Here is a 19,696-nt window from a genome sequence, read left to right as displayed (position 1 = left end):
TGACAACCTACATTGTAAGGCAGGGTATACTTGTATTAAAGGAACACGTTGCCTTGGATCGGACGAGTTGGTCAAAACAAAAGCGTTTGTAACCGTTTTTTATATAATGCATATGGTTGGAAAGATGTTTTAAAAGTAGCATACAATGATCCACACAAGTTTGCCTCGAAATTGCGTGGTTTCGCTTTTACTGTGCGAACTATCACCGTCGGCCATTTATGGGAGTCAAAATTTTGACCCCCATAAATGGCCGACGTGTTAGTCGACGAGGTAAAAGGAAAACCACGCAATTTCGAGGCATGTTTGTGTGGATCATTGTATTCTACTTTTACAACATCTTTCTACCCATATGCATTTTATAAAAAACGGTTACAAACGTTTTTCAAAGACCAACTCGACCGATCCAAGGCAACGTGTTCCTTTAACTGTCTGACAGGAAATTCATCTACATGCACATGAAGACCTACTGTACAGTACACATGTTTGATCACACAAACCATGCACACTGTGTCTGACTATTTTGTCAACTCTAGCAATTCTGTATTTACCTTTGGTTCTAAATATAGAGTTCTGATTGTTGTACACAATCTCCCTGATTGCTTGTGTGTATGTGGTAAGGGGAATATTGTGTTAGCAAAGCTGAAGTACACCAGGAAAAGGGTAACAAATGAATTTTCCTTGAAACGTCTTGTAAAGTGATTCAAGATGTGCTTTTAATTCAAGGACATCCGATTGTATCCACTGAATATCTTACATTCTTGTATGCCATCTCACTCTGTTTGCAAATGGAAGACCTTGTATTCTGGGGTCTTTCTTAGATCTGAGAGCAAACAATTCTATGTAACAAGGGTGTTTTTTCTTTCTTGCAACTCCAATGAGCAATTTAGCCCATATTTTCACAGGTGCCAGGCCTGATACTTCACACGGAGGCAATGAAGGCGATTGTGTAAATTGTAGAAATTTATAAATTTGCTCTTAGGATGCCCGTTACCAATGAGAAAAAGCCTTGGTCTTGGATTTTCAAAAACGGAACATACGTATATATACGTGTGAGGTTCAAATGCTATTTTATGCTTTTAAATATTGGGATACACCAAGTGAGGCTTCTGGTCTTTGAGCAATTACCAAAGAAACGTCCATCGATGTCAGTTTTTTTAATTACCGAAAATTATCGAAAATTCAATATCGAGTATACTCGATATATCAAGTTTTTCCCTGTCAGGATTCAGGATGAAGCCTACTAAAAAAAGTTCTTAAAAAGATGAAGACCGACAGTTTAATAGGGTTTATATTTACTGGTTTTTGGCTTGATCCTTCTTGCTTAAAATTGCCTCGCCATGCTCTGTTTTTCTCCCGTTTTTTCTTCTTCTACCAACGAAGAAATTATGTGATTTCGTTGCCGCTTCTGCTCGCTAGGCGAAGAGAATGTACGCTCCCCGCATGACACCATGAGGCATGCTCCGGTTTCCAATAGTTTGTTTACACACAGAAGGAACCATTATGCGGCTAGAACACAAACTTCACAATTCTCCTTGTACAGCATATTATGTTCTACACTGTTAATGCACAGTCTGGCCCTATGTGTTTTTACACAATTCTCCTCGTACAGCATACCTTCTACACTATTTTCTACACAGTCTGGCTCTGTTGTGTTTTATTGCTTGTTGTATAAGGGGATGCGGGGCCGGAACCAGATGAAAAAGGGACAAATACCCGACAGCAATCTTCAGTTTACGCGATCAATGAGACATTATTTTCCGTATTTTTTCCCGCTGAAGAATTGCATGCCTGTTTTTTGCATGGAGGTAGGTTTTTGCGACATAAAAATTTTCGATATCATCAACAGTTTTCAATATACATGTATTGAAAATTTTGATATTTCGATATGATTAAAAAAGTGATATCAGCAATTTCGATGTCAAAAAAACATCAAGTTTTTGAGTATTTTCGATATCTAGCTCATGGACACAAGTGTTTGGACTGGGACTTGATTCTCAACTCATGCTGATCAGAAACACCAGGGCCAAACTTCATAGCTCTGACATGTCTTACGATCTCCATTCTTCGCTAACTATGCAAGCGCCGCGTTCTATGCTAGTTGTGTATGCAAAGAATACCTACACAATAACGTAATGTGGTGTAGTCATTCGCACATTTCCTGCTAACCCGTTAAATATGCGTGACATAAGCGCATATTCCCCGATTCCGTAGGCACCCACCGTTTTCTTGCGGTCAGCAGAGCCACAAATTTGGGCCCAAAGCATAACTTTGTAGCTCTTAACCGACCTGCCACATGAGTGAACAATGTAGGCCCTAACTCGCGTGTGTATGCTTCAGTTTTGAAAGGGCAAGGGCACCAAGGCCCCTTTTTCCCCTTGGTAAAAGCCACCCTGTCTGGAAATTATAAATTCCTACTGGAGCATTTCAAGGGCACCAAGGCAATGACCAGGGTGCATTGAGGCAATCGCCCATGAAGTATCAGTTAACTGACATGGAATTTTGTTTGTTTGGACACAGATTTAGAGATATCCATAGATGGTGAGATCAGCCAAGCCAAGGAGATCCGAGGATGCACCGCTCAGATTCAGGAGCTGACTCTGAACAGAGTCAACACGGCTGTTGTAGAGAAACTCATCAGCTCTGTGGATTACTTACATGATAGCTTCGTAGGGACGCTGACGAGATGCCTGGAGAGCTTAGAGAAGGGTGATGAAGGACTGGTGGAGACCACGGCAAGCATGGCGTTAAAACAGGTAACACACGTTTCAGACAGGCGCGCCAAATAGATTAGGAGTTTGTTACTCAGGTTGTGCGGCATTCAACTTAATATCGAAGCAAAGTTGATTTACCCAAAAGACGCGTTATCCGGAGGGTGTTGGTTCGAGTCCCACTCTAGTTAATTTTCTTTGTTCAACCCCAAGTTGTTAATTTTGTTGAGTATTTACCAATTTATGACCACACCTTTAAAGGCACTGGACACTATTGATAAATTCTGAAAATAATTCTTAGCATAAAAACTTACTTGGTTACGAGCGATGGAGAGCTGTTGATACTGTAAAAACATTTGTGAGAAAAGGCTCCCTCTGAAATAACGTAGTTTTTGAGAAAAAAGTAATTTCTCACTCGAATTTTAGAATTGAATTCGAGACCTCAGCTGAGGTCTGGAATTCAAGCATCTTAAAGCACACAACTTGTGTGGCAAGGGTGTTTTATTCTGTCTTCATAAATACCTCAGACAGTTTCGCTATTCCTATTGGTGGAGAGCGCATCACGTGGGTGTGTATAAACCTTTGTTTATGACCAGTAAAAAGTGTTGAAACATAGGCGTGACACGCGAGCTTGCACCTGTTCTTATAAGACAGTTTCTTCATTCCTATTGGTCGAGAGCAACGGCTGAAACAGTTGTGCCACATCACGCTATACGCATGACCCGCACAGCTTTACCATTTCATAGCTGGAGGGGTGTTGTGTTGAAAGAAATCATTGAACAACTAAAATGTTTGCATTTATTATACTTTTCGACCAAAAAGTGTTGATGTTTTTGACCGAAAAGGTATTTATGAATGGGAATCAAAGTGTGTTAAATCGGTTTTCAACTAGTGGTTTAAACCCGCCGAGGCCTGGTTCTTGATAATTTACCTTGACTTCGCCTCGGTAAAATTATCAAGAACCAGGCCTCGTTGGGATTAAACCACTAGTTGAAAACCTCTTCACCACACATTGATTCCCTTAATTATTCTCTCGTAACTTCGACAACCAATTGAGTTAAAATGTTCACGGGTTTGTTATTTGATGCATATGTTGGGATACACCAAGTGATTGATTGTCAAAGACCAGTCTTCTTACTTGGCGTATCTCAACATATGCATAAAATAACAAACCTGTGAAAATATGAGCTCGATTGGTCGTCGGAGTTGCGAGATAACTATGAAAGAAAAAAACACCCTTGTCACACGGAGTTGTGTGCTTTCAGATGCTTGATTTTGAGACCTCAAATTCTAAACTAGAGGTCTCGAAATCAAAATTTTGGAAAATTACTTCTTTCTCGAAAACTACGTCACTTCAGAGGGAGCCGTTGTTTTTTACTATCAACCTCTCCCCATTACTCGTTACCAAGTGAGGTTTTATGCTAATAACTATTTTAAATAATTACCAATAGTGTCTGCCTTTAAAACTCCCCTGTAATGCTTCTCGATGTACTTTTTGTGAGACTTTTCTCAGATTAGACTGATAAACTTTTGGGTTTGATTGTATACGACAGATTTTGAATTCAGCTTACCAAGTGGAAGTCACAGTGAAGACCAGTTCCTCATTCATCAAGGTCATCTGGGAGCGAATGAAAGAGGTATGTGTCTCACTCAAGCAAGTAGTTGGTTATTATAAAGAAACAGGATTCCTCTGCTTCGAGAAAAAGTGCCTGAACTTGTACTTTATATATGGTTTAATCAAAGACAGTTTCATAAGGTCCAAATGTGTCTGGTTACCACAAAAGTCTGTGCCTACAGCTCACTGCCGGGTAAGCGCCATATTTCTGCGCTAGCTGTGTAAGCAAAAATGTGAATAGGCCTATACTTCTGTCTATAGACCATGTGAACTTTGTTTACAATAAGTGTGACCTTGTACATTCTTTGAGTATTCTGGCAGTCAAGATACTACACTGGTCCTATGGGAAAGTTGACATTTTGTGTCATAATTTCCACATAAAACCAAGAGTTGTGAAGTAAAAGCTGGTCAAGTTTTGAGATGTTCCCCTTTTCATCATATCAAAAGTTGATAAGAATTAGACAGTGCAACCTCCATAAAATGTAAGATTTTATGTTTTCTCCCATTGAGCTGTATACAAAGCATGCCTGCAGGAAGTCCAGGCTCTGTGTCTCTTTGTAAACATGTGATGTCACAGGTCACATCGTCTATACCTAAACAACCTACCTAATAGTTACCTGTTCATGTTTGTTGTGTTGTCATTTAGCCTGTGAGAAAGACTCTGCTAGAGTTGAATGTAAAAAGAAATTTGTTCAAACGACATTTCATATTCAACATGTTCAAGAATAAACCACAAGGAAAACTGACAGGATAAATATAAACAAAATTTGGGTTTGAACAAAGACAAATTTACTAGAGCGGGATTTGAATCAACAACCTTCAGTTTAATGCGCTGGCAATTTACTCATTGATCAATCTAGCCCTACATGTAAGTTGGCAGTCTCCTTATTTTGTCACATCTTTGTTCAGGGGTGCCAGTCAGAAGCCCTGCACCTGTAGCCAAGGATCACACCCAGGGGAGCCCGCAAAGATAGGTTATAGATACATGTCGCTCAATTGGTAGAGTGCCGGCTTGTTAGTACAAGAGATGTTGGTTCAAACCCAGCCGTCGATTTCACAAAGAGTTAGGACTCGTCTTATCTCGAGTTGGGACGAGTAACCCGTCCTAACTTAGGATTATTCTTAAGGTCTGCATGCTACAATGCAGGGTTGGGATTCGTCCTAAGTCCTAAGATTATTCTTAAGTTAGAAAGAGTTTTGTGAAATCGACGGCTGCTCTCCTCATTTTTCTTTGGTCAACCACAGATATTTCCCCCAAAACTCTTTTGACTGACTCGCAGGCCTTATACTTCACAAAGGCAACAAAGGCGATTGCCTCCATGCCTTCTGGTCATTGCTTTGGTGCCCTGGAAATTTACAATTTCCTCGTACGTAAGGTGGCCTTTAAAAAAGGAGAAAATACCTTGGAACGTTTTCAAAAATAAATGCATACAGGCATGTACTCGTTTCTCTGTTAGATTATCTGCATTCCATTAGACTCATTTTGAGTGGTTCATGTACTCTTATCCCTGTTTTAGATTCTACAATCCGTGAAACCCTTCAAGGCCCCTCCGGTTGTGGACAAGGACTGGAAGAGGAAGATTGCTCTCAACTTGCTCAACAATCTAGACGAGTCAAAGCTAGCCAAGAGTATCTGCTCACAGGTACGTTCAAACTCTGCTGTTTTCTATTCCACTTTTGGAGTAAAGAGAACTTTTTTGTGGTTTAAAAACTTTCCTTATTTAATATAGAAGAAGGGTAACAGTTGAAATGACGTTGGGCCCGATCTTGTTAAGCTGCTCATCTACGTGGCATCGTATAATATTCACAGGACATTCCTTTGTGTATGCAAGTACTGTGCTAGTTTCTCTCATAAAAATGGGACAGGAGGTACTGGAACTTACGCTTGTTGTTCTCACTTAGTGTATCTCAACATATGCACAAAAAAACCACCTGTGAAAATTTGAGCTCAATTGGTCGTCGAAGTTGCGAGATAATAATGGAAAAAAAAACACCCTTGTCACACAAAGTTGTGTGCTTTCAGATGCTTGATTTTGGGACCTCAAAATCTAACTCTGAGGTCTCAAAATCAAATTTGTGCAAAATTTCTTCTTTCTCTAAAACTATGTTAATTCAGAGGAAGCCGTTTCTTACAATGTTTTATACTATCAACAGCTCTCCATTGCTTTTCACCAAGTGAGTTTTAATGCTAACAATTATTTTGAGTAATTACCAATAGTGTCCAGTTCTTTTAAATGAATAGACAGGTTTGCACTTTTGTTTATCATTGATACAGCTCAATGGGGAATAAATCTGAGTACTCTTAGATTCCAGCATACTAAAATACCAAGGTTTTGCAACGCATCGTTAACACATTGATTATTACTCCACAAGTGAACCACAATAGCAGTGCATATTGAGATCACCTTTGTTGTTTTGCCTTTGTCTGGTTTTCAAAAACAGTTGAGCAGAAGTGGTTCAGCAGAAAATATTGCTTAAATTGCTTAGTAGAAATGAGCAAGTTTCCACTCAAATTATACAATTGACTTGCGCCCAATTTCATAGAGCTGCTTAAGCACAAAATTTTGCTTAAGCAAAAAAATCCTTGTTTAGTAAAATCAGATTACCGGCCAAGACTCCACTCAATTGGTATGCTAAGTAAACAACAACTAAATACCAGTAACAAGCAGTGTATTTTGCATGAAATTTTGGCTAGTAATATGTGTAAAATAAGCAATCTATTTTCGCGCTTAAGCAAATTATTTGTTTAAGCAGCTCTATGAAATTGGCCCATGGTAGTTTGGCTGGTGCCCAAATTCTAGTAAGCATAATGTTGTTGTGCTTAGCTACTCTTTGTGCTTTAAGCAGCCTTATGAAATACAGCCTAGATGTATTGTCTCAATTGATTGGTTTCAATATCTTTTTTTTCTTCTTCTTCTGGTTGCAGTTTCGGTCTCGACTGAATAATTCCCATGACATGTTCTCATCATCGCTACGCCAGCTTGAGAATAAACATTCCGGTCGGCTGGAGAAGACGGAGGAGCAGAGGATGAGAGTGAGGAAAGTTCATGCCCCGCGGCTTGCTCGCTTAGCTCTGGACAGCACGTCACTACGAGACATGGTCCTCTACGGTATGTACTTCATCAAAAATTTAAAGCGGAAGCGGTGAACAGCGCCCTCAAGAGTTGGATTGTGTGGATAGCGCCATGCGCTACCACGTTGCCTCCCTTGTCATTGCCTGTGCATCGTTCACTGTTTTCAGACTAATAAACCAAATATTCCGAATCCTTGGTGTGGTGAGTTAGTTAATTTCAACTGTAGGCAATTATCGCCATACCAACCCCCTCCACATTTTAATTTTTATTGTTCAAAGTTAACACAGTAGCAGCCCCAAAAAAAAGTACAAAATGAATAACAGACAGACAGACCGGAATACAAAGTTTTATGGTCAATGTTTCTTCCAATATGCTTCAGGGCAAACATGGACATGACAAAAAAAATTAAATATATGTCACAACTTTCTTTCGACTTGGAAGTTATAGCTAACATATGAAATCAATTTATTTTGAGTTGTTGACAAGGAATGAACCCAATTTTGCCAAATAAGAACTCAGCTTGGGCTCCATGTAGGCTTGGCTTAATTGACTTGAAAACTGTAATGCGACTGACCGTAATGCGACTTACCATGGTCTTGCCATGTATATCTAAAAGTTCAAGTTGCTGACCATTTATAAGTATCCTGTTGGATACTCATGTTTAAGAGATGGGTGTCCCAAGTAGTAAAACTTTCCCAACTTTTTTTAGTTAGAGGAAACTTTTGAATTTATTCCATGTCCTTTCTGTGTAATGCGACTGACCGCTTTTTATAACGTTGTAACATCCAGAGTTCAAAGCCCACAACGTTTCTAATATCAATTCATAGCCTTGGGAGTCAAGTACTAAATCAGTCTATAAACTTAGTGGAAAGAATATCTCACACACAACTACTAGCACCAAGATCAAGAAATGACGCAAAAAAGTGTAATGCGACTGACCATGGAATTGCCCTTCACCTAAACTCTCTTCCCAACAATGTGAAAGACTGTTCCACGCTCAAACAATTTAAATATATACTTAAAACCCATCGTTGTAATAACAGAAGCGCTTTTGTATTATGTGCCATACAAAAACTGCTTATTATTATTTACTGTTACTTGTAAAGTTTGCGATTTTGATTTGAATAATACCTGGTACCCTGTTCAGTCACAAATGAATGCTCAATTCTTCTAACTAAAACCAGTATTGCTATACATGTATGTCACAAGTTTTTGTTGTAATTTGTCACCTCAGGTATGCCGAAGCTGGAGCGTGAGGTTGGGCGAGGGCAGTATGGTGTGGTTTACTCCTGTAGGTCGTGGGGCGGTCTGACATCTCTGGCTGTGAAGTCGGTAGTCCCACCTGATGACAAACACTGGAATGATCTAGCCTTAGAGTTCCACTATACAAGGTGAGTGTAGTCTCTACCAGAGGTGTAGTCTCCACAAAATGTGTATTATCCACAAAATGTGTATTATCCACAAAATCGGATTTATCCACAAAATGTGTAATATCCACAAAATGTGTATTATCCACAAAATGTGTGTGATCCATGAAATGTGTATTATCCATCAAATTTGTATACTCCATGAAATGTGTGTTTTCTATGAAATGTGTATTATCCTCAAAATTTGCATTCTCCACCAATTGTGTATTCTCTACCAATTGTGTATTATCCCAATAATGTGTATTATCCCAATAATGTGTATTATCCCAATAATGTGTATTATCCACAAAATGTGTATTCTCCATCAAATGTGTATTCTCCATCAAATGTGTATTATCCATAAAATGTGAATTCTCCATAAAATGTGAATTCTCCATAAAATGTGAATTCTCCATAAAATGTGAATTCTCCATTAAATGTGAATTCTCCATCAAATGTGTATTATCCATAAAATTTGTCTTATCCACAAAATGTGTATTTTCCATTAAATGTGAATTCTCCATCAAATGTGTATTATCCACAAACATGATAAATTGTATTTTCTCCACAAAATGTGTATACTCCATGAAATATGTATTTTCCATCTAATGTGCATAATCTACAAGCAGTGTGTATTCTTCAATAATTGTGTATTATTCACAGAATGTATATTCTCTATCAAATATGTTTTATCTTCAAATGTGGATACTCCATGAAATGTGTCTTCTCCATGAAATGTGTTTTCTCCATCAAATATGTAAAATTATCCACCCAATAAAAAGGTGTCTGACATTCTGCTTTTAAGCAGCTCTTTGAAATTGGGCCCAGGAGTTTGAGGCGTGACGGAGGATATACTTCTCACAATAACCAACTAACGATTCTGTTGTGCTTTCCCAGGTCCATAACCGAGCACGAGAGGGTAGTGACACTCCGTGGGTCGGTAGTGGACCACAGCTACGGTGGTGACGGTTGCTCCCCGGCCGTCCTCCTCATCATGGACAGACTACAGAGGGATCTCCACGTAGCCATCAAGGCCGGGTTGGACTTCCTGGCCGGTTACAGGTCGCTCTGGATGTGGTGGAGGGCATGAGATACTTGCACAGTCTGGGACTTGTGCACAGGGATATCAAGCTGAAGAATGTGCTGGTCAGTTCAACTTTAAATCAAAATTTTGATTGCCCTTGATTTCTGTATTTTGCAATGCCATTGTGTCTTGAATTAGTGAGAAATAAACAAAAATTTCAATAAAATTAAACATATATTTGTGTGTGTCTACTTGCCAGATAGAGTTTGTCTTTTAGAGAACTGTCTTGCCATATATTCTACTACTGCGGAGTAGATTTTTCGGGAGACTCCTCAGTACTGAAAAGACCTGTCCGGCTTTTTAAAAACAATTAACCGGAAGGTATAGAAAATTGGCTGGGACTAAACTTTAATTTATAGGATCGTTAATTAACTGCACTACCACAGAACAACTTCTTAAAGGAACACGTTGCCTTGGATCAGACGAGTTGCTTGTCTGAAATCCATATGGTTGGAAAGATGTTTTAAAAGTAGAACACAATGATCCACACAAAGGTGCCTTGAAATTGCGAGGTTTTCCTTTTACTGTGCGAACTAACACGGTCGGCCATTTATGGGAGTCAAAAATTTGACTTCCATAATTGGCCGACCGTGTTAGTCGGTGAGGTCAAACAAAAACCATGCAGTTTCGAGGCATGTTTGTGTGGAACATAGTATTCTACTTATACAACATCTTTCTACCCGTATGCATTTTATAACAAACGGTTATGAATGCTTTTCAAAGACCAACTCACGATTCAAGGCAACTTGTTCCTTTAATTGGTCTCAAAGTTTCGACAAGCTTACTCTAGTCATCATCAGGAGACTGTCTCCTAATCAACCTGGCAAGTAGATGTACACATGGTGTTACCGCAAACCAAATATATATGGATACCTCACCGTGCAATGCCTCAAATCCCACGATAACATTAAACTTATTCTAAAAGGGTTTTTCTGTTATATGATGGTTATTAATTTTGAAAGACAAGGTGCCCTTTTAGATAAGAGTAACATTATATTGTTGTGAATTGTCTATTGCATAATGTTGAAGAAGCTATGTTGATAGAGTATTTCCTGTATAACAATAATTAGTATTTTTTATTATAATAATAAAAACATTTCTAGTACGCCATGCCTCTCAATGATGACACTCTTGCACAAAAAGAACTCTGCTATTACACAAGACAACCAAAAGTTTCACGGCAATGGTTTCCAAATTTAAACTAAACGCATTTTATCTTGTTTCTGATCCCCCACAGCTTGATAAATACGACCGTGGAAAGATCACCGATCTCGGCTTCTGCAAACCGGAGGCCATGATGAGCGGAAGCATTGTGGGTACGCCAATCCACATGGCCCCTGAGCTCTTCTCCGGGAAGTACGACAGCAGCGTGGACACGTATGCCTTTGGGATTCTCTTCTGGTACGTGTGCGCAGGTCATGTCCGCTTACCAACGTCATTCGAGCAGTGTGCCAATAAAGACCACCTCTGGAGCTCCGTCAAGAAAGGTAAACCAGAAAAACAACCCCCCCCCCCCCATCACAAAAAAGAAAAGAAAAAAAAAGAAGCTGTGTTGCCCTCCACTTTATAATAAATGCATAAATCCCCCCCCCCTCCCCCCCCCAAGGTAGTTTAGGCAATCCTATTTGTTGAAAGGTGGCCACAAGACAATGTTTATGTGAGCCCAATTTCATACAGCTGCTTTAGCAGAAATGATTGCTTGACACATTTTTGCTAAGCAGAAATGGGCAGGATTCCAGTCACAAATTGTACATGTGGCGTGGTAGCTTGGTTGGTAACCTTATTGTGGTCAGCATGATAGCTGCTTTTTGTGCTTAAGCAGCTTTATGAAATGAGCCATTTGGGTGTTAGATTTGAATATTGTCTTGTACAATGATGTGCTTGATCACAAGTCACCACATTTGAATTCCTCAGACTATTGAGACATTTGCTATGTCACATGATTAGGGGCAAGCTTTTGCTTAAGCCATTGGACCCTTTCGGTACAGAAAAAAATATAAAAGTTCACAGATTGACAAATAATTTACAGGGTTTACAGAAGGTAATGGTGAAAGACTTCTCTTAAAATATTAGTCCATGAAATGCTTTACTTTTTGAGAAAACAGTAAAACAATATAGATTCTCGTTAGCGAGAATTACAGATTTATTTTGAACACATATCATGACACGGCGAAATGCGCGGAAACAAGAGTGGGTTTTCCTGTTATTTTCTCCCGACTCCGATGACCGATTGAGCCTTAATTTTCAGAGGTTTGTTATTTTATATATAAGTTGTGATACATGAAGTGTGGGACTTGGACAATACTTGTTACCAAAAGTGTATAATGGCTTTAGTTACGAAAGAGACGGCGAACACCTATACAATTTTTTTAATGAATGTGTATGGCAAAATGGTTCCAGGGTCTGCTCATCTGGAGGTTGCTATACAAGAGCTTGCCCCAAGTCATGTGACATAGCAACTGTCTCTAGAGTCTGGCGACAAGTTTGTTCGTGATTTATTGCTTTTTTTATACCCTCTTTATGTCATTATATTTGTATATATCTGTAAATTGTAATTTTATTCTTGTTGTCTATTGTTGCTATGCCTTTCCTGTATGTATCGTATAGTCCCCTTTACTCAGGGAAGACAAATGTCATGTTTTTTATCAGGACAATAAATATATTTTTAATCTTAATCTTTATCTTTCTTGAACATCTTGATCACCTCTTGTTAATTTAGAATTTTGTTCTATAAACTTACATTTTAACTTTTTTGTTGTTTGAATTTACTTTGTAGAATATACATTAATTTCAAATTTATTAACTTGGTAATTTAGAATTTTCACTCTATAAATTTACCTTTTAAGATACAATAACATTAACCTTGTAATGGACACATTAATTTAAAATTGATTAACTTGATAATTTTGATATTCGTTCTATAAGTTTACCTTTTAGTAGATACATTAGTTTAAAATTTACTCACTTGGTAATTTAGATTTTCGTTCTATATAAATTTTAAACGGCCATTTAAGAATGATTCACTACTCTTTTATTCCCTTATTTATTAACCGTGGTAAATTAGATTTCCGATCTATAAATTTACATTGTAATAGATTAATTAATTTCAAGTCAACTTACTTCATCGTTTATTTGTTGTTCTGTTAATTTTAACTGCGTTTTTTTCCTGCTCTCTCTTCAGGCGTACGCCCAGAGAGACTGAACGTCTTTGACAAACCCTGCTGGGATATGATGTCCGACTGTTGGGCAGGGGAGCCAGCCGAACGCCCCTTACTGGGAGACGTTCAGATCCGACTACAAGAAATCCACCGCGGGGCGCTGGAGTCTCGTAGCAGGGCTGCGACAAAACTGAAGGACCTTACCAGCAAACAGGCGGAGCCGGAAACGAGACCCTCACGAGAAATATGACCAGGCTGCAGTCGGAAACCAGTTGTGATATCAAAGAGTGTTCACTTGAATCGGGGGCTCTGATGTACTTGTTTGTTTGTTTATCTGGGACGTGTTCCATTTGCGCAGACATTGCCAACGTTTGCGTACATTCAAATCGAGTTGTGCGCTGCCGCTGTTGGCAAACATTAGCAACCATAGGCGAATGTTTTTCTGAGGTGTTGGTGGGTGGTTTAAAAGTGATGGATAAGACGAAAGCAGATGATATTATTTTTTTGTGCACATATTTATAGTGTGTTTTCGGTGGTTGATATTAACGCAGTCAGCTGGAGTTGAAATAACAACTTTAGTTAGTTAATGTAATGATTTACAAAAGAGGACTAAAATATTAATACAGCCAAAACCAACGTTACAAAAAAAATATGTCAATGTCGCCATCTTCATTACATAATGCTGCAAATGGTTCCAACGACAACACCATTGTCTATGATTATGGATTGCACAAATCAATAAATTGTGATTCAGTGACTAAACAACTAGACTTTCTAGTCATTGTGATATCAGCGGTTAGCTTGGTCGGATTCAAACCCACAACTCTCTAATTGCAAATCCTGCAGTCTTACCACTGGTGAAGCTTTTCCCCTGTCACAGATTAAGTCATGCCTTTAAACCTTTTTCGCGCTGCCTCCATCTTGGTTATGTTCCTTGTATCGAATAACGATAGTGAATGCTAATAATCATTTTGCAAATATGAACCAGACTATTTTGTTCTTCCAGCCTCAGTTTGGTAACATTGATATCAATGGTAATGGTCTATTGTGATGGGAGACTTACTGTTCCAGTCTAGCTGGTTTGGGGTTGCTGATTTTTTCCCCCATTGGTTTCATTTTGTTTTTTTGTTTCTTTCAATCTTTGTCATTTATTTATAATTTATCTATTTCTTTCATTCTTGGGAAATTCGGAACAGGTTCCATTCACTTGAGAAGTGTTCTCAAATTAAAGGGGTATCGCAAGTCTACGGATTCGTCAACTCTTTGTTGTGAGTTCTAGGGTCACTTAACAGCTTTTAGATGGCTGTTAACAAAGTCTACAGGAGTTCATACACATTCCTTAAAAAAACGGCTAGGCTCGTTAAGTATTATTTTACACATGGTGGGGTATCAATATATATTTGGTTTGCGGTGACATCATATGTAAGTAGTACATTTGAAAGTGTAAACAGGGTTTCTCTTTATAGGCTTTACACGCCTATAAAGTGTTGGTCTGAGAAAGACCAGTTAAACAAAAAATTTATTCAGTCAAGTAACAAACCACATTTATACCAAATTACTTAGGATTTGGTTTACTTGCAAAACCTACGCCAACGTGTTTGTATGATTTGGCTTAAGCCTGACACAAAACACGATGACCGTGAGTCAAAGTTTGACGTGCACCATAAATGGAAGGATACAGTTATCGGAACGGTCTCTATATCCAAATTTGTACTCTTGCGAAACTTCTCTTTTATGAAAGTACATTGGAATGAATTTCTTTAAGTTTTCTTTTTACTTACAATCTTCTTGGCATTTTTGAAAATTGAAAATGAATTGGAAAAAAAGTGCTTTAGTATTTTCTTGTTTACTGTCCTGAAATGATATACCTTATATAAATGTGTAAATATTGGTTGATGTTACTAAAGTATTAATATCACAGTTTTATGAAATAATGTTGTATGGCCTTCACTAAAATTGTGTTTGTTTCCCACAAAGCTTTGCTCTGAAAGAGCATATTTTTCTGCCGCATATCATTTTTTGCGTTTGTTATTATTTTTTATTATTATTATTGTTTATCATACGTCTGCTTATAGCAGTCTAACCATGCTAACTGGCTAAATTGAACAACAAATAGACTCAGAGATTAAACAAGTAAAAAGCATAAAATGCTATAAAAAAGAACCACTCAAAATACCCAGTTCAGGGTCTTTGAGAAACACAGGTTCCCTGGTGTTCAGGCTCATAAAATACTAGGAGCCTGGTAATTCTAGTGCGCTGTTTTCAAAATACTCTGACTTAGTCTTTTTGAGGTATGGCGGACACTATAGGAGTACACTGTTTAGTTAGGAGCCTGGTAATTCTAGTGCGCTGTTTTCAAAATACTCTGACTTAGTCTTTTTGAGGTATGGCGGACACTATAGGAGTACACTGTTTAGTTAGGAGCCTGGTAATTCTAGTGCGCTGTTTTCAAAATACTCTGACTTAGTCTTTTTGAGGTATGGCAGACACTATAGGAGTACACTGTTTAGTTTGGGTTTTACCAAACACCGATCTCAAGCTCTGGTGCTTCTGTTCAACCGAGTGTACAATGTATGTTTGAATCCCCGTCGTGACACTTGTGTCCCTGCGGGGTAAAATGGGTACCTGTGAGGGCGGAGAAGGTTCTTGTGATTGATTTAGCTGAGAAACTATTGAGAAACACTTGAAGTCGTGTGACAGCAGTGCACTGTTTTGAAAATAATGGAAACAGTGGTTGATTTCACAAAGATTTAGTTCTAGTCCTAACTTAGGCCTAGTCTTAGGTGATCCTGAAAAACTTAAGGCTAGTCCTAAGTTAGGACATTGTCCTAACTGGTGATAAGAGTAGTCTTAACTCTTTGTGAAATCCACCCCAGGTTTCATCGACATGCACAACTTGAAAATAACTATCATTACTTTGAAGGTAATTCATCTCAGTTTAGATGTTTATTCTATTACTTTTCTTCTGCCTTTTGTGTCTCAGATCTTGGAAAAAAAGGAATCCATGATTAGATTGGATGCCGTTGTCACATAAATTTTTGTTAATTTTATTTATAGTAGGGGGGGGGGGGGGGCTCCTTGATCAGGATGTGTTTTGCTTTGCCACTTTTTACCCTATTCCAAAAAGATTTGAAAAGGCCTTTGAATATCCAGAACTTTAAAACATAAAAAAGGGAGATTAAATTTACTCAAAAAATTAGTTTATTCAAAACTTTTTTTTTCCTTTTTCCATGTGAGGAATGGGACTATCTTGTAGGGTTAGTTCTACCCCTTATAATAGACAAAGATTCAGAGTGCCTGAGGTTATTATAAAAGACTTTAGGCCTGAAGTCTTTCAATATTTGAGTGAGAAATGACCTCTTTCTTAAAAAACTCTTTTACTTCACAATGTTTTACACTCAAGAGCTCTCCATTGTTACTCCATTGCTCGTTACCAAGTAAGTTTTTATGCTTCCAATTATTTTGAGTAATTACCTGTGTCCAGTGCCTTTAAGATATGACCATGTTGGACCACACTGATTTGTAAGTTGACAATACACGACTTTATGGCCCTGTCACTCTTGGCTTTTTTTACAGGCAACTTGGAGGAAACTGTGCTACAAGACTACATAAGTAGCACATAAAGTAGTTTTTTAAACAGTGTCTAATGATCCAAAAGAAAAATATGTGAATATTCAAATGTGACTGCCATTTTTGTTTGGAAATTGCCTGTAAATTGCCTCATGTGACATGGGCCTTAGAAATGTGTAATATGCCGACTCAATATGAAACGATGTATAAATTACTATAGACCGTATTGAATAACCCCTTTGTTGCTATGAAAGTCGCCATCTTGTAGGGCAAAACGTATGCGCGTCTAAACGCGTACATCAAAGAAGCACGCAACACGCAGCATATCCGATTTGATTTATACGGCACATGCACGCGCACACACATGCACACGCTCACAGACGCCATGTTGTGAGCAGTGACGTCATATTCAATACTGTTTATAGTTGACTTCTTCCTTTCAACAAGATCATGAGATAAATTCTGAGTTTCTACCATAAAGTTATATATAAAAACTAGACGACGCACTGGCCTAGTTACGTGGCTCGACATGCGCCCATTTTGTAAGTTAATAAATAAAAAAACATCGCGTAGTGTGTATTTATCATACACACACCAACGTGTAAGCTTCATACTCAATGCATGTACAACGCTTATCTTACAAAATGGCGTGCGTATCTCCTTGTGGTCCAGTCGTGTTTGTGCACGCAGCATCCCAAGTGCGCCCTCTAGCTCTCATATGTTATTCTATGGTCTTGACTCTGAAGTCGAACGTTACTTGTATATAATTTCGGTGTGAGACTGAAATAGAATAACCTATATTATATTAAGACATAATTAGGACAATTTATTTCAATTTGTCAAGACTGTTAAGAATGCCTTTAGCAAGTTTTTGTCAATTTTAATACAAGGGGTCTGTGTTTTACTTTAAGTGTCTAATTGATTGAGTTAATCTACCGTATATAGCCCATGGCAGTGAGGTGCCTAGTTGATGGGCAGACAAAAATGTCTTGGCCCGTCATTTTCATTTTACATCTATTTCTAAACATAACTTGCATAATATATAGTACAATATTTAACTAATCTTACTGATCATGAGTGTTCACAAAAAAACTCACCACTTATCGATAAATCGTAGAGAAATTTGAGTCTAGTCGACCCTAGCCACCCATCTGAATTTGCTTCTTGCTGCAGAGTTGAGTTCTGTCTGAAACGGTGACTGTTGACGTTTAATTGCAGTCCGAGTTGACTGGCTGATGTGTAGGCCTATGTACGCCCTTGTACAATCCATGTATTAGCCTAAACACATATGCACTAACCACGCTGTGCTATCCCTTAATATAGGGACAAGTGGAATTCTGTAAAACAGAAGAATCTTAGTGCGTTTTATCGGGACACTTTTCTTTACTTTGCAGTCAGAATTTTATTGACTCAATTTTTTCAAAACCATCCCCCCCCCCCCCCCTCAAAAAAAGAAAGAAAAAAACAAGAAAAAAACCCAACATTATTTGAAAGTTAAGGAAAGGTTTGAAAAGCTGAGAATCTGTAATTTTCTTAATACCATCATGAAGTGTTAATTGACCCAACTTTGTACATGTTGCTTCCTAGGGTCCTAAGAGGATTCCTATTAATTTGCACGATAAATAACCCGCCTTTAAATGATTTGACCCGACCAAAAATTTGCTTAGCATGAAATATTTGCCTTAATAAAAAACAGGGTTACCATCTAAATTTCCACGTGCTTTTCAGGATAAGCAATATGCCACAAAAATGGAAATTTGGTTGGTAAACTTGTTTTTGTCAAGGAAGAAATTTCATTCTAAGCAAATTTGTTGTGCTTAGCAACTCAAATCAGGTCAAATCATTATTCAGAGTATAATTAATTTGTAAATTGTCAGAACATTGATTCTGTCTATAATCAAATAAATTGATTTTCATAACAAATCTTGTGCACATGGCAAATAAATTTGGTTGTTTTATTCCCTTTGTTGATTTTAGAAATAGACCCCTTGCATGACATCACTCTGTGAAACAGTGCCCTCACTTGGGGCAAAAGGAGGCAGATCATTGGACGATAAAAGTTCTTGGTGCGTAAAATAATAATGATAATAGTGGCTTCTTTTGATAGCGCTCATATCTATCAAGGCCCTTCACAATGTTATTGCCTCGAATCATTGACTTTGACTTAAATCAGACTCGAGTCAACATTTTCACTGACCTGTGACTTGACTTGACTTAGGGAAAATGACTTTCGACTTTCGACTTGACTTGAGGGAAAATGACTTGCGAATTGACTTGACTTGGCTAAGGGAAAATGACTTGCAACTTGACTTGACTTGACTTGAGGGAAAATGACTTGCGAATTGACTTGACTTGGCTAAGGGAAAATGACTTGCGACTTGACTTGACTTGACTTGACTTGACTTGAGGGAAATTGACTTGCGACTTGACTTGGCTTGGGGAAAAATGACTTGTGACTTGACTTAAAGGAACATGTTGCCTTGGATCGGTCGAGTTGGTCTCTGAAAAGCGTTTGTAACCGTTTTTTACAAAAGATGTTGTAAAAGTAGAACACAATGATCCACACAAACATGCCTCGAAAATGCACGGTTTTCCTTTTACCTCGTCGACTAACACGGTCGGCCATTTATGGGAGTCAAAATTTTGACTCCCATAAATGGCCGACCGTGTTAGTTCGCACAGTAACAGGAAAACCACGCAATTTCGAGGCAAACTTGTGTGGATCATTGTAATCTACTTTTAAAACATCTTTCCAACCATATGCAATTTATTAAAAAACGGTTACAAACGCTTTTCATAGACCACCTCGTCCGATCCACGGCAACGTGTTCCTTTAACTTGGCTTGGGGAAAAAAATGACTTGTGACTTGACTTGACATGAGGGGAAAATGACTTCAGACTTGACTTGACTTGCTTAACAATGACTTGTGAATTGACAATTGAAGTGAATTTATTTGATTTGACGACAGTGCAATTACTGTTCAAAATAAATGTGGCAAAATTGAGTCTTCAGCAATGATGCTGCCCGATAATTTTAACTAATAATTGTTTCATTCTTATGTGCCAATGGAAACTAAATTT

General features: G+C 38.2%; 1 protein-coding gene across 1 annotated transcript in view; it reads left to right on the top strand.

The window, feature by feature from the left end:
• The window catches only part of LOC139953369 (dual serine/threonine and tyrosine protein kinase-like), a 32,141-nt gene extending 13,603 nt beyond the window's left edge, over positions 1–18,538 (top strand). Inside the window, 9 exon segments of the mRNA XM_071952880.1 lie at positions 2,518–2,753; positions 4,262–4,345; positions 5,841–5,966; positions 7,250–7,433; positions 8,632–8,788; positions 9,701–9,846; positions 9,849–9,949; positions 11,125–11,374; positions 13,069–18,538. Of these exon segments, the coding sequence (XP_071808981.1) occupies positions 2,518–2,753; positions 4,262–4,345; positions 5,841–5,966; positions 7,250–7,433; positions 8,632–8,788; positions 9,701–9,846; positions 9,849–9,949; positions 11,125–11,374; positions 13,069–13,295 (1,511 nt within the window). The 3' untranslated portion in view covers positions 13,296–18,538.
• The last annotated feature ends 1,158 nt before the right edge of the window (positions 18,539–19,696 follow it).

This window comes from Asterias amurensis, chromosome 2 (assembly GCF_032118995.1).
Source record: "Asterias amurensis chromosome 2, ASM3211899v1".
Lineage (NCBI taxonomy): Eukaryota > Metazoa > Echinodermata > Asteroidea > Forcipulatida > Asteriidae > Asterias > Asterias amurensis.
The sequence above is the reverse complement of the archived record's forward strand: the minus strand, read 5'-3'. Positions and strand labels throughout refer to the sequence as shown.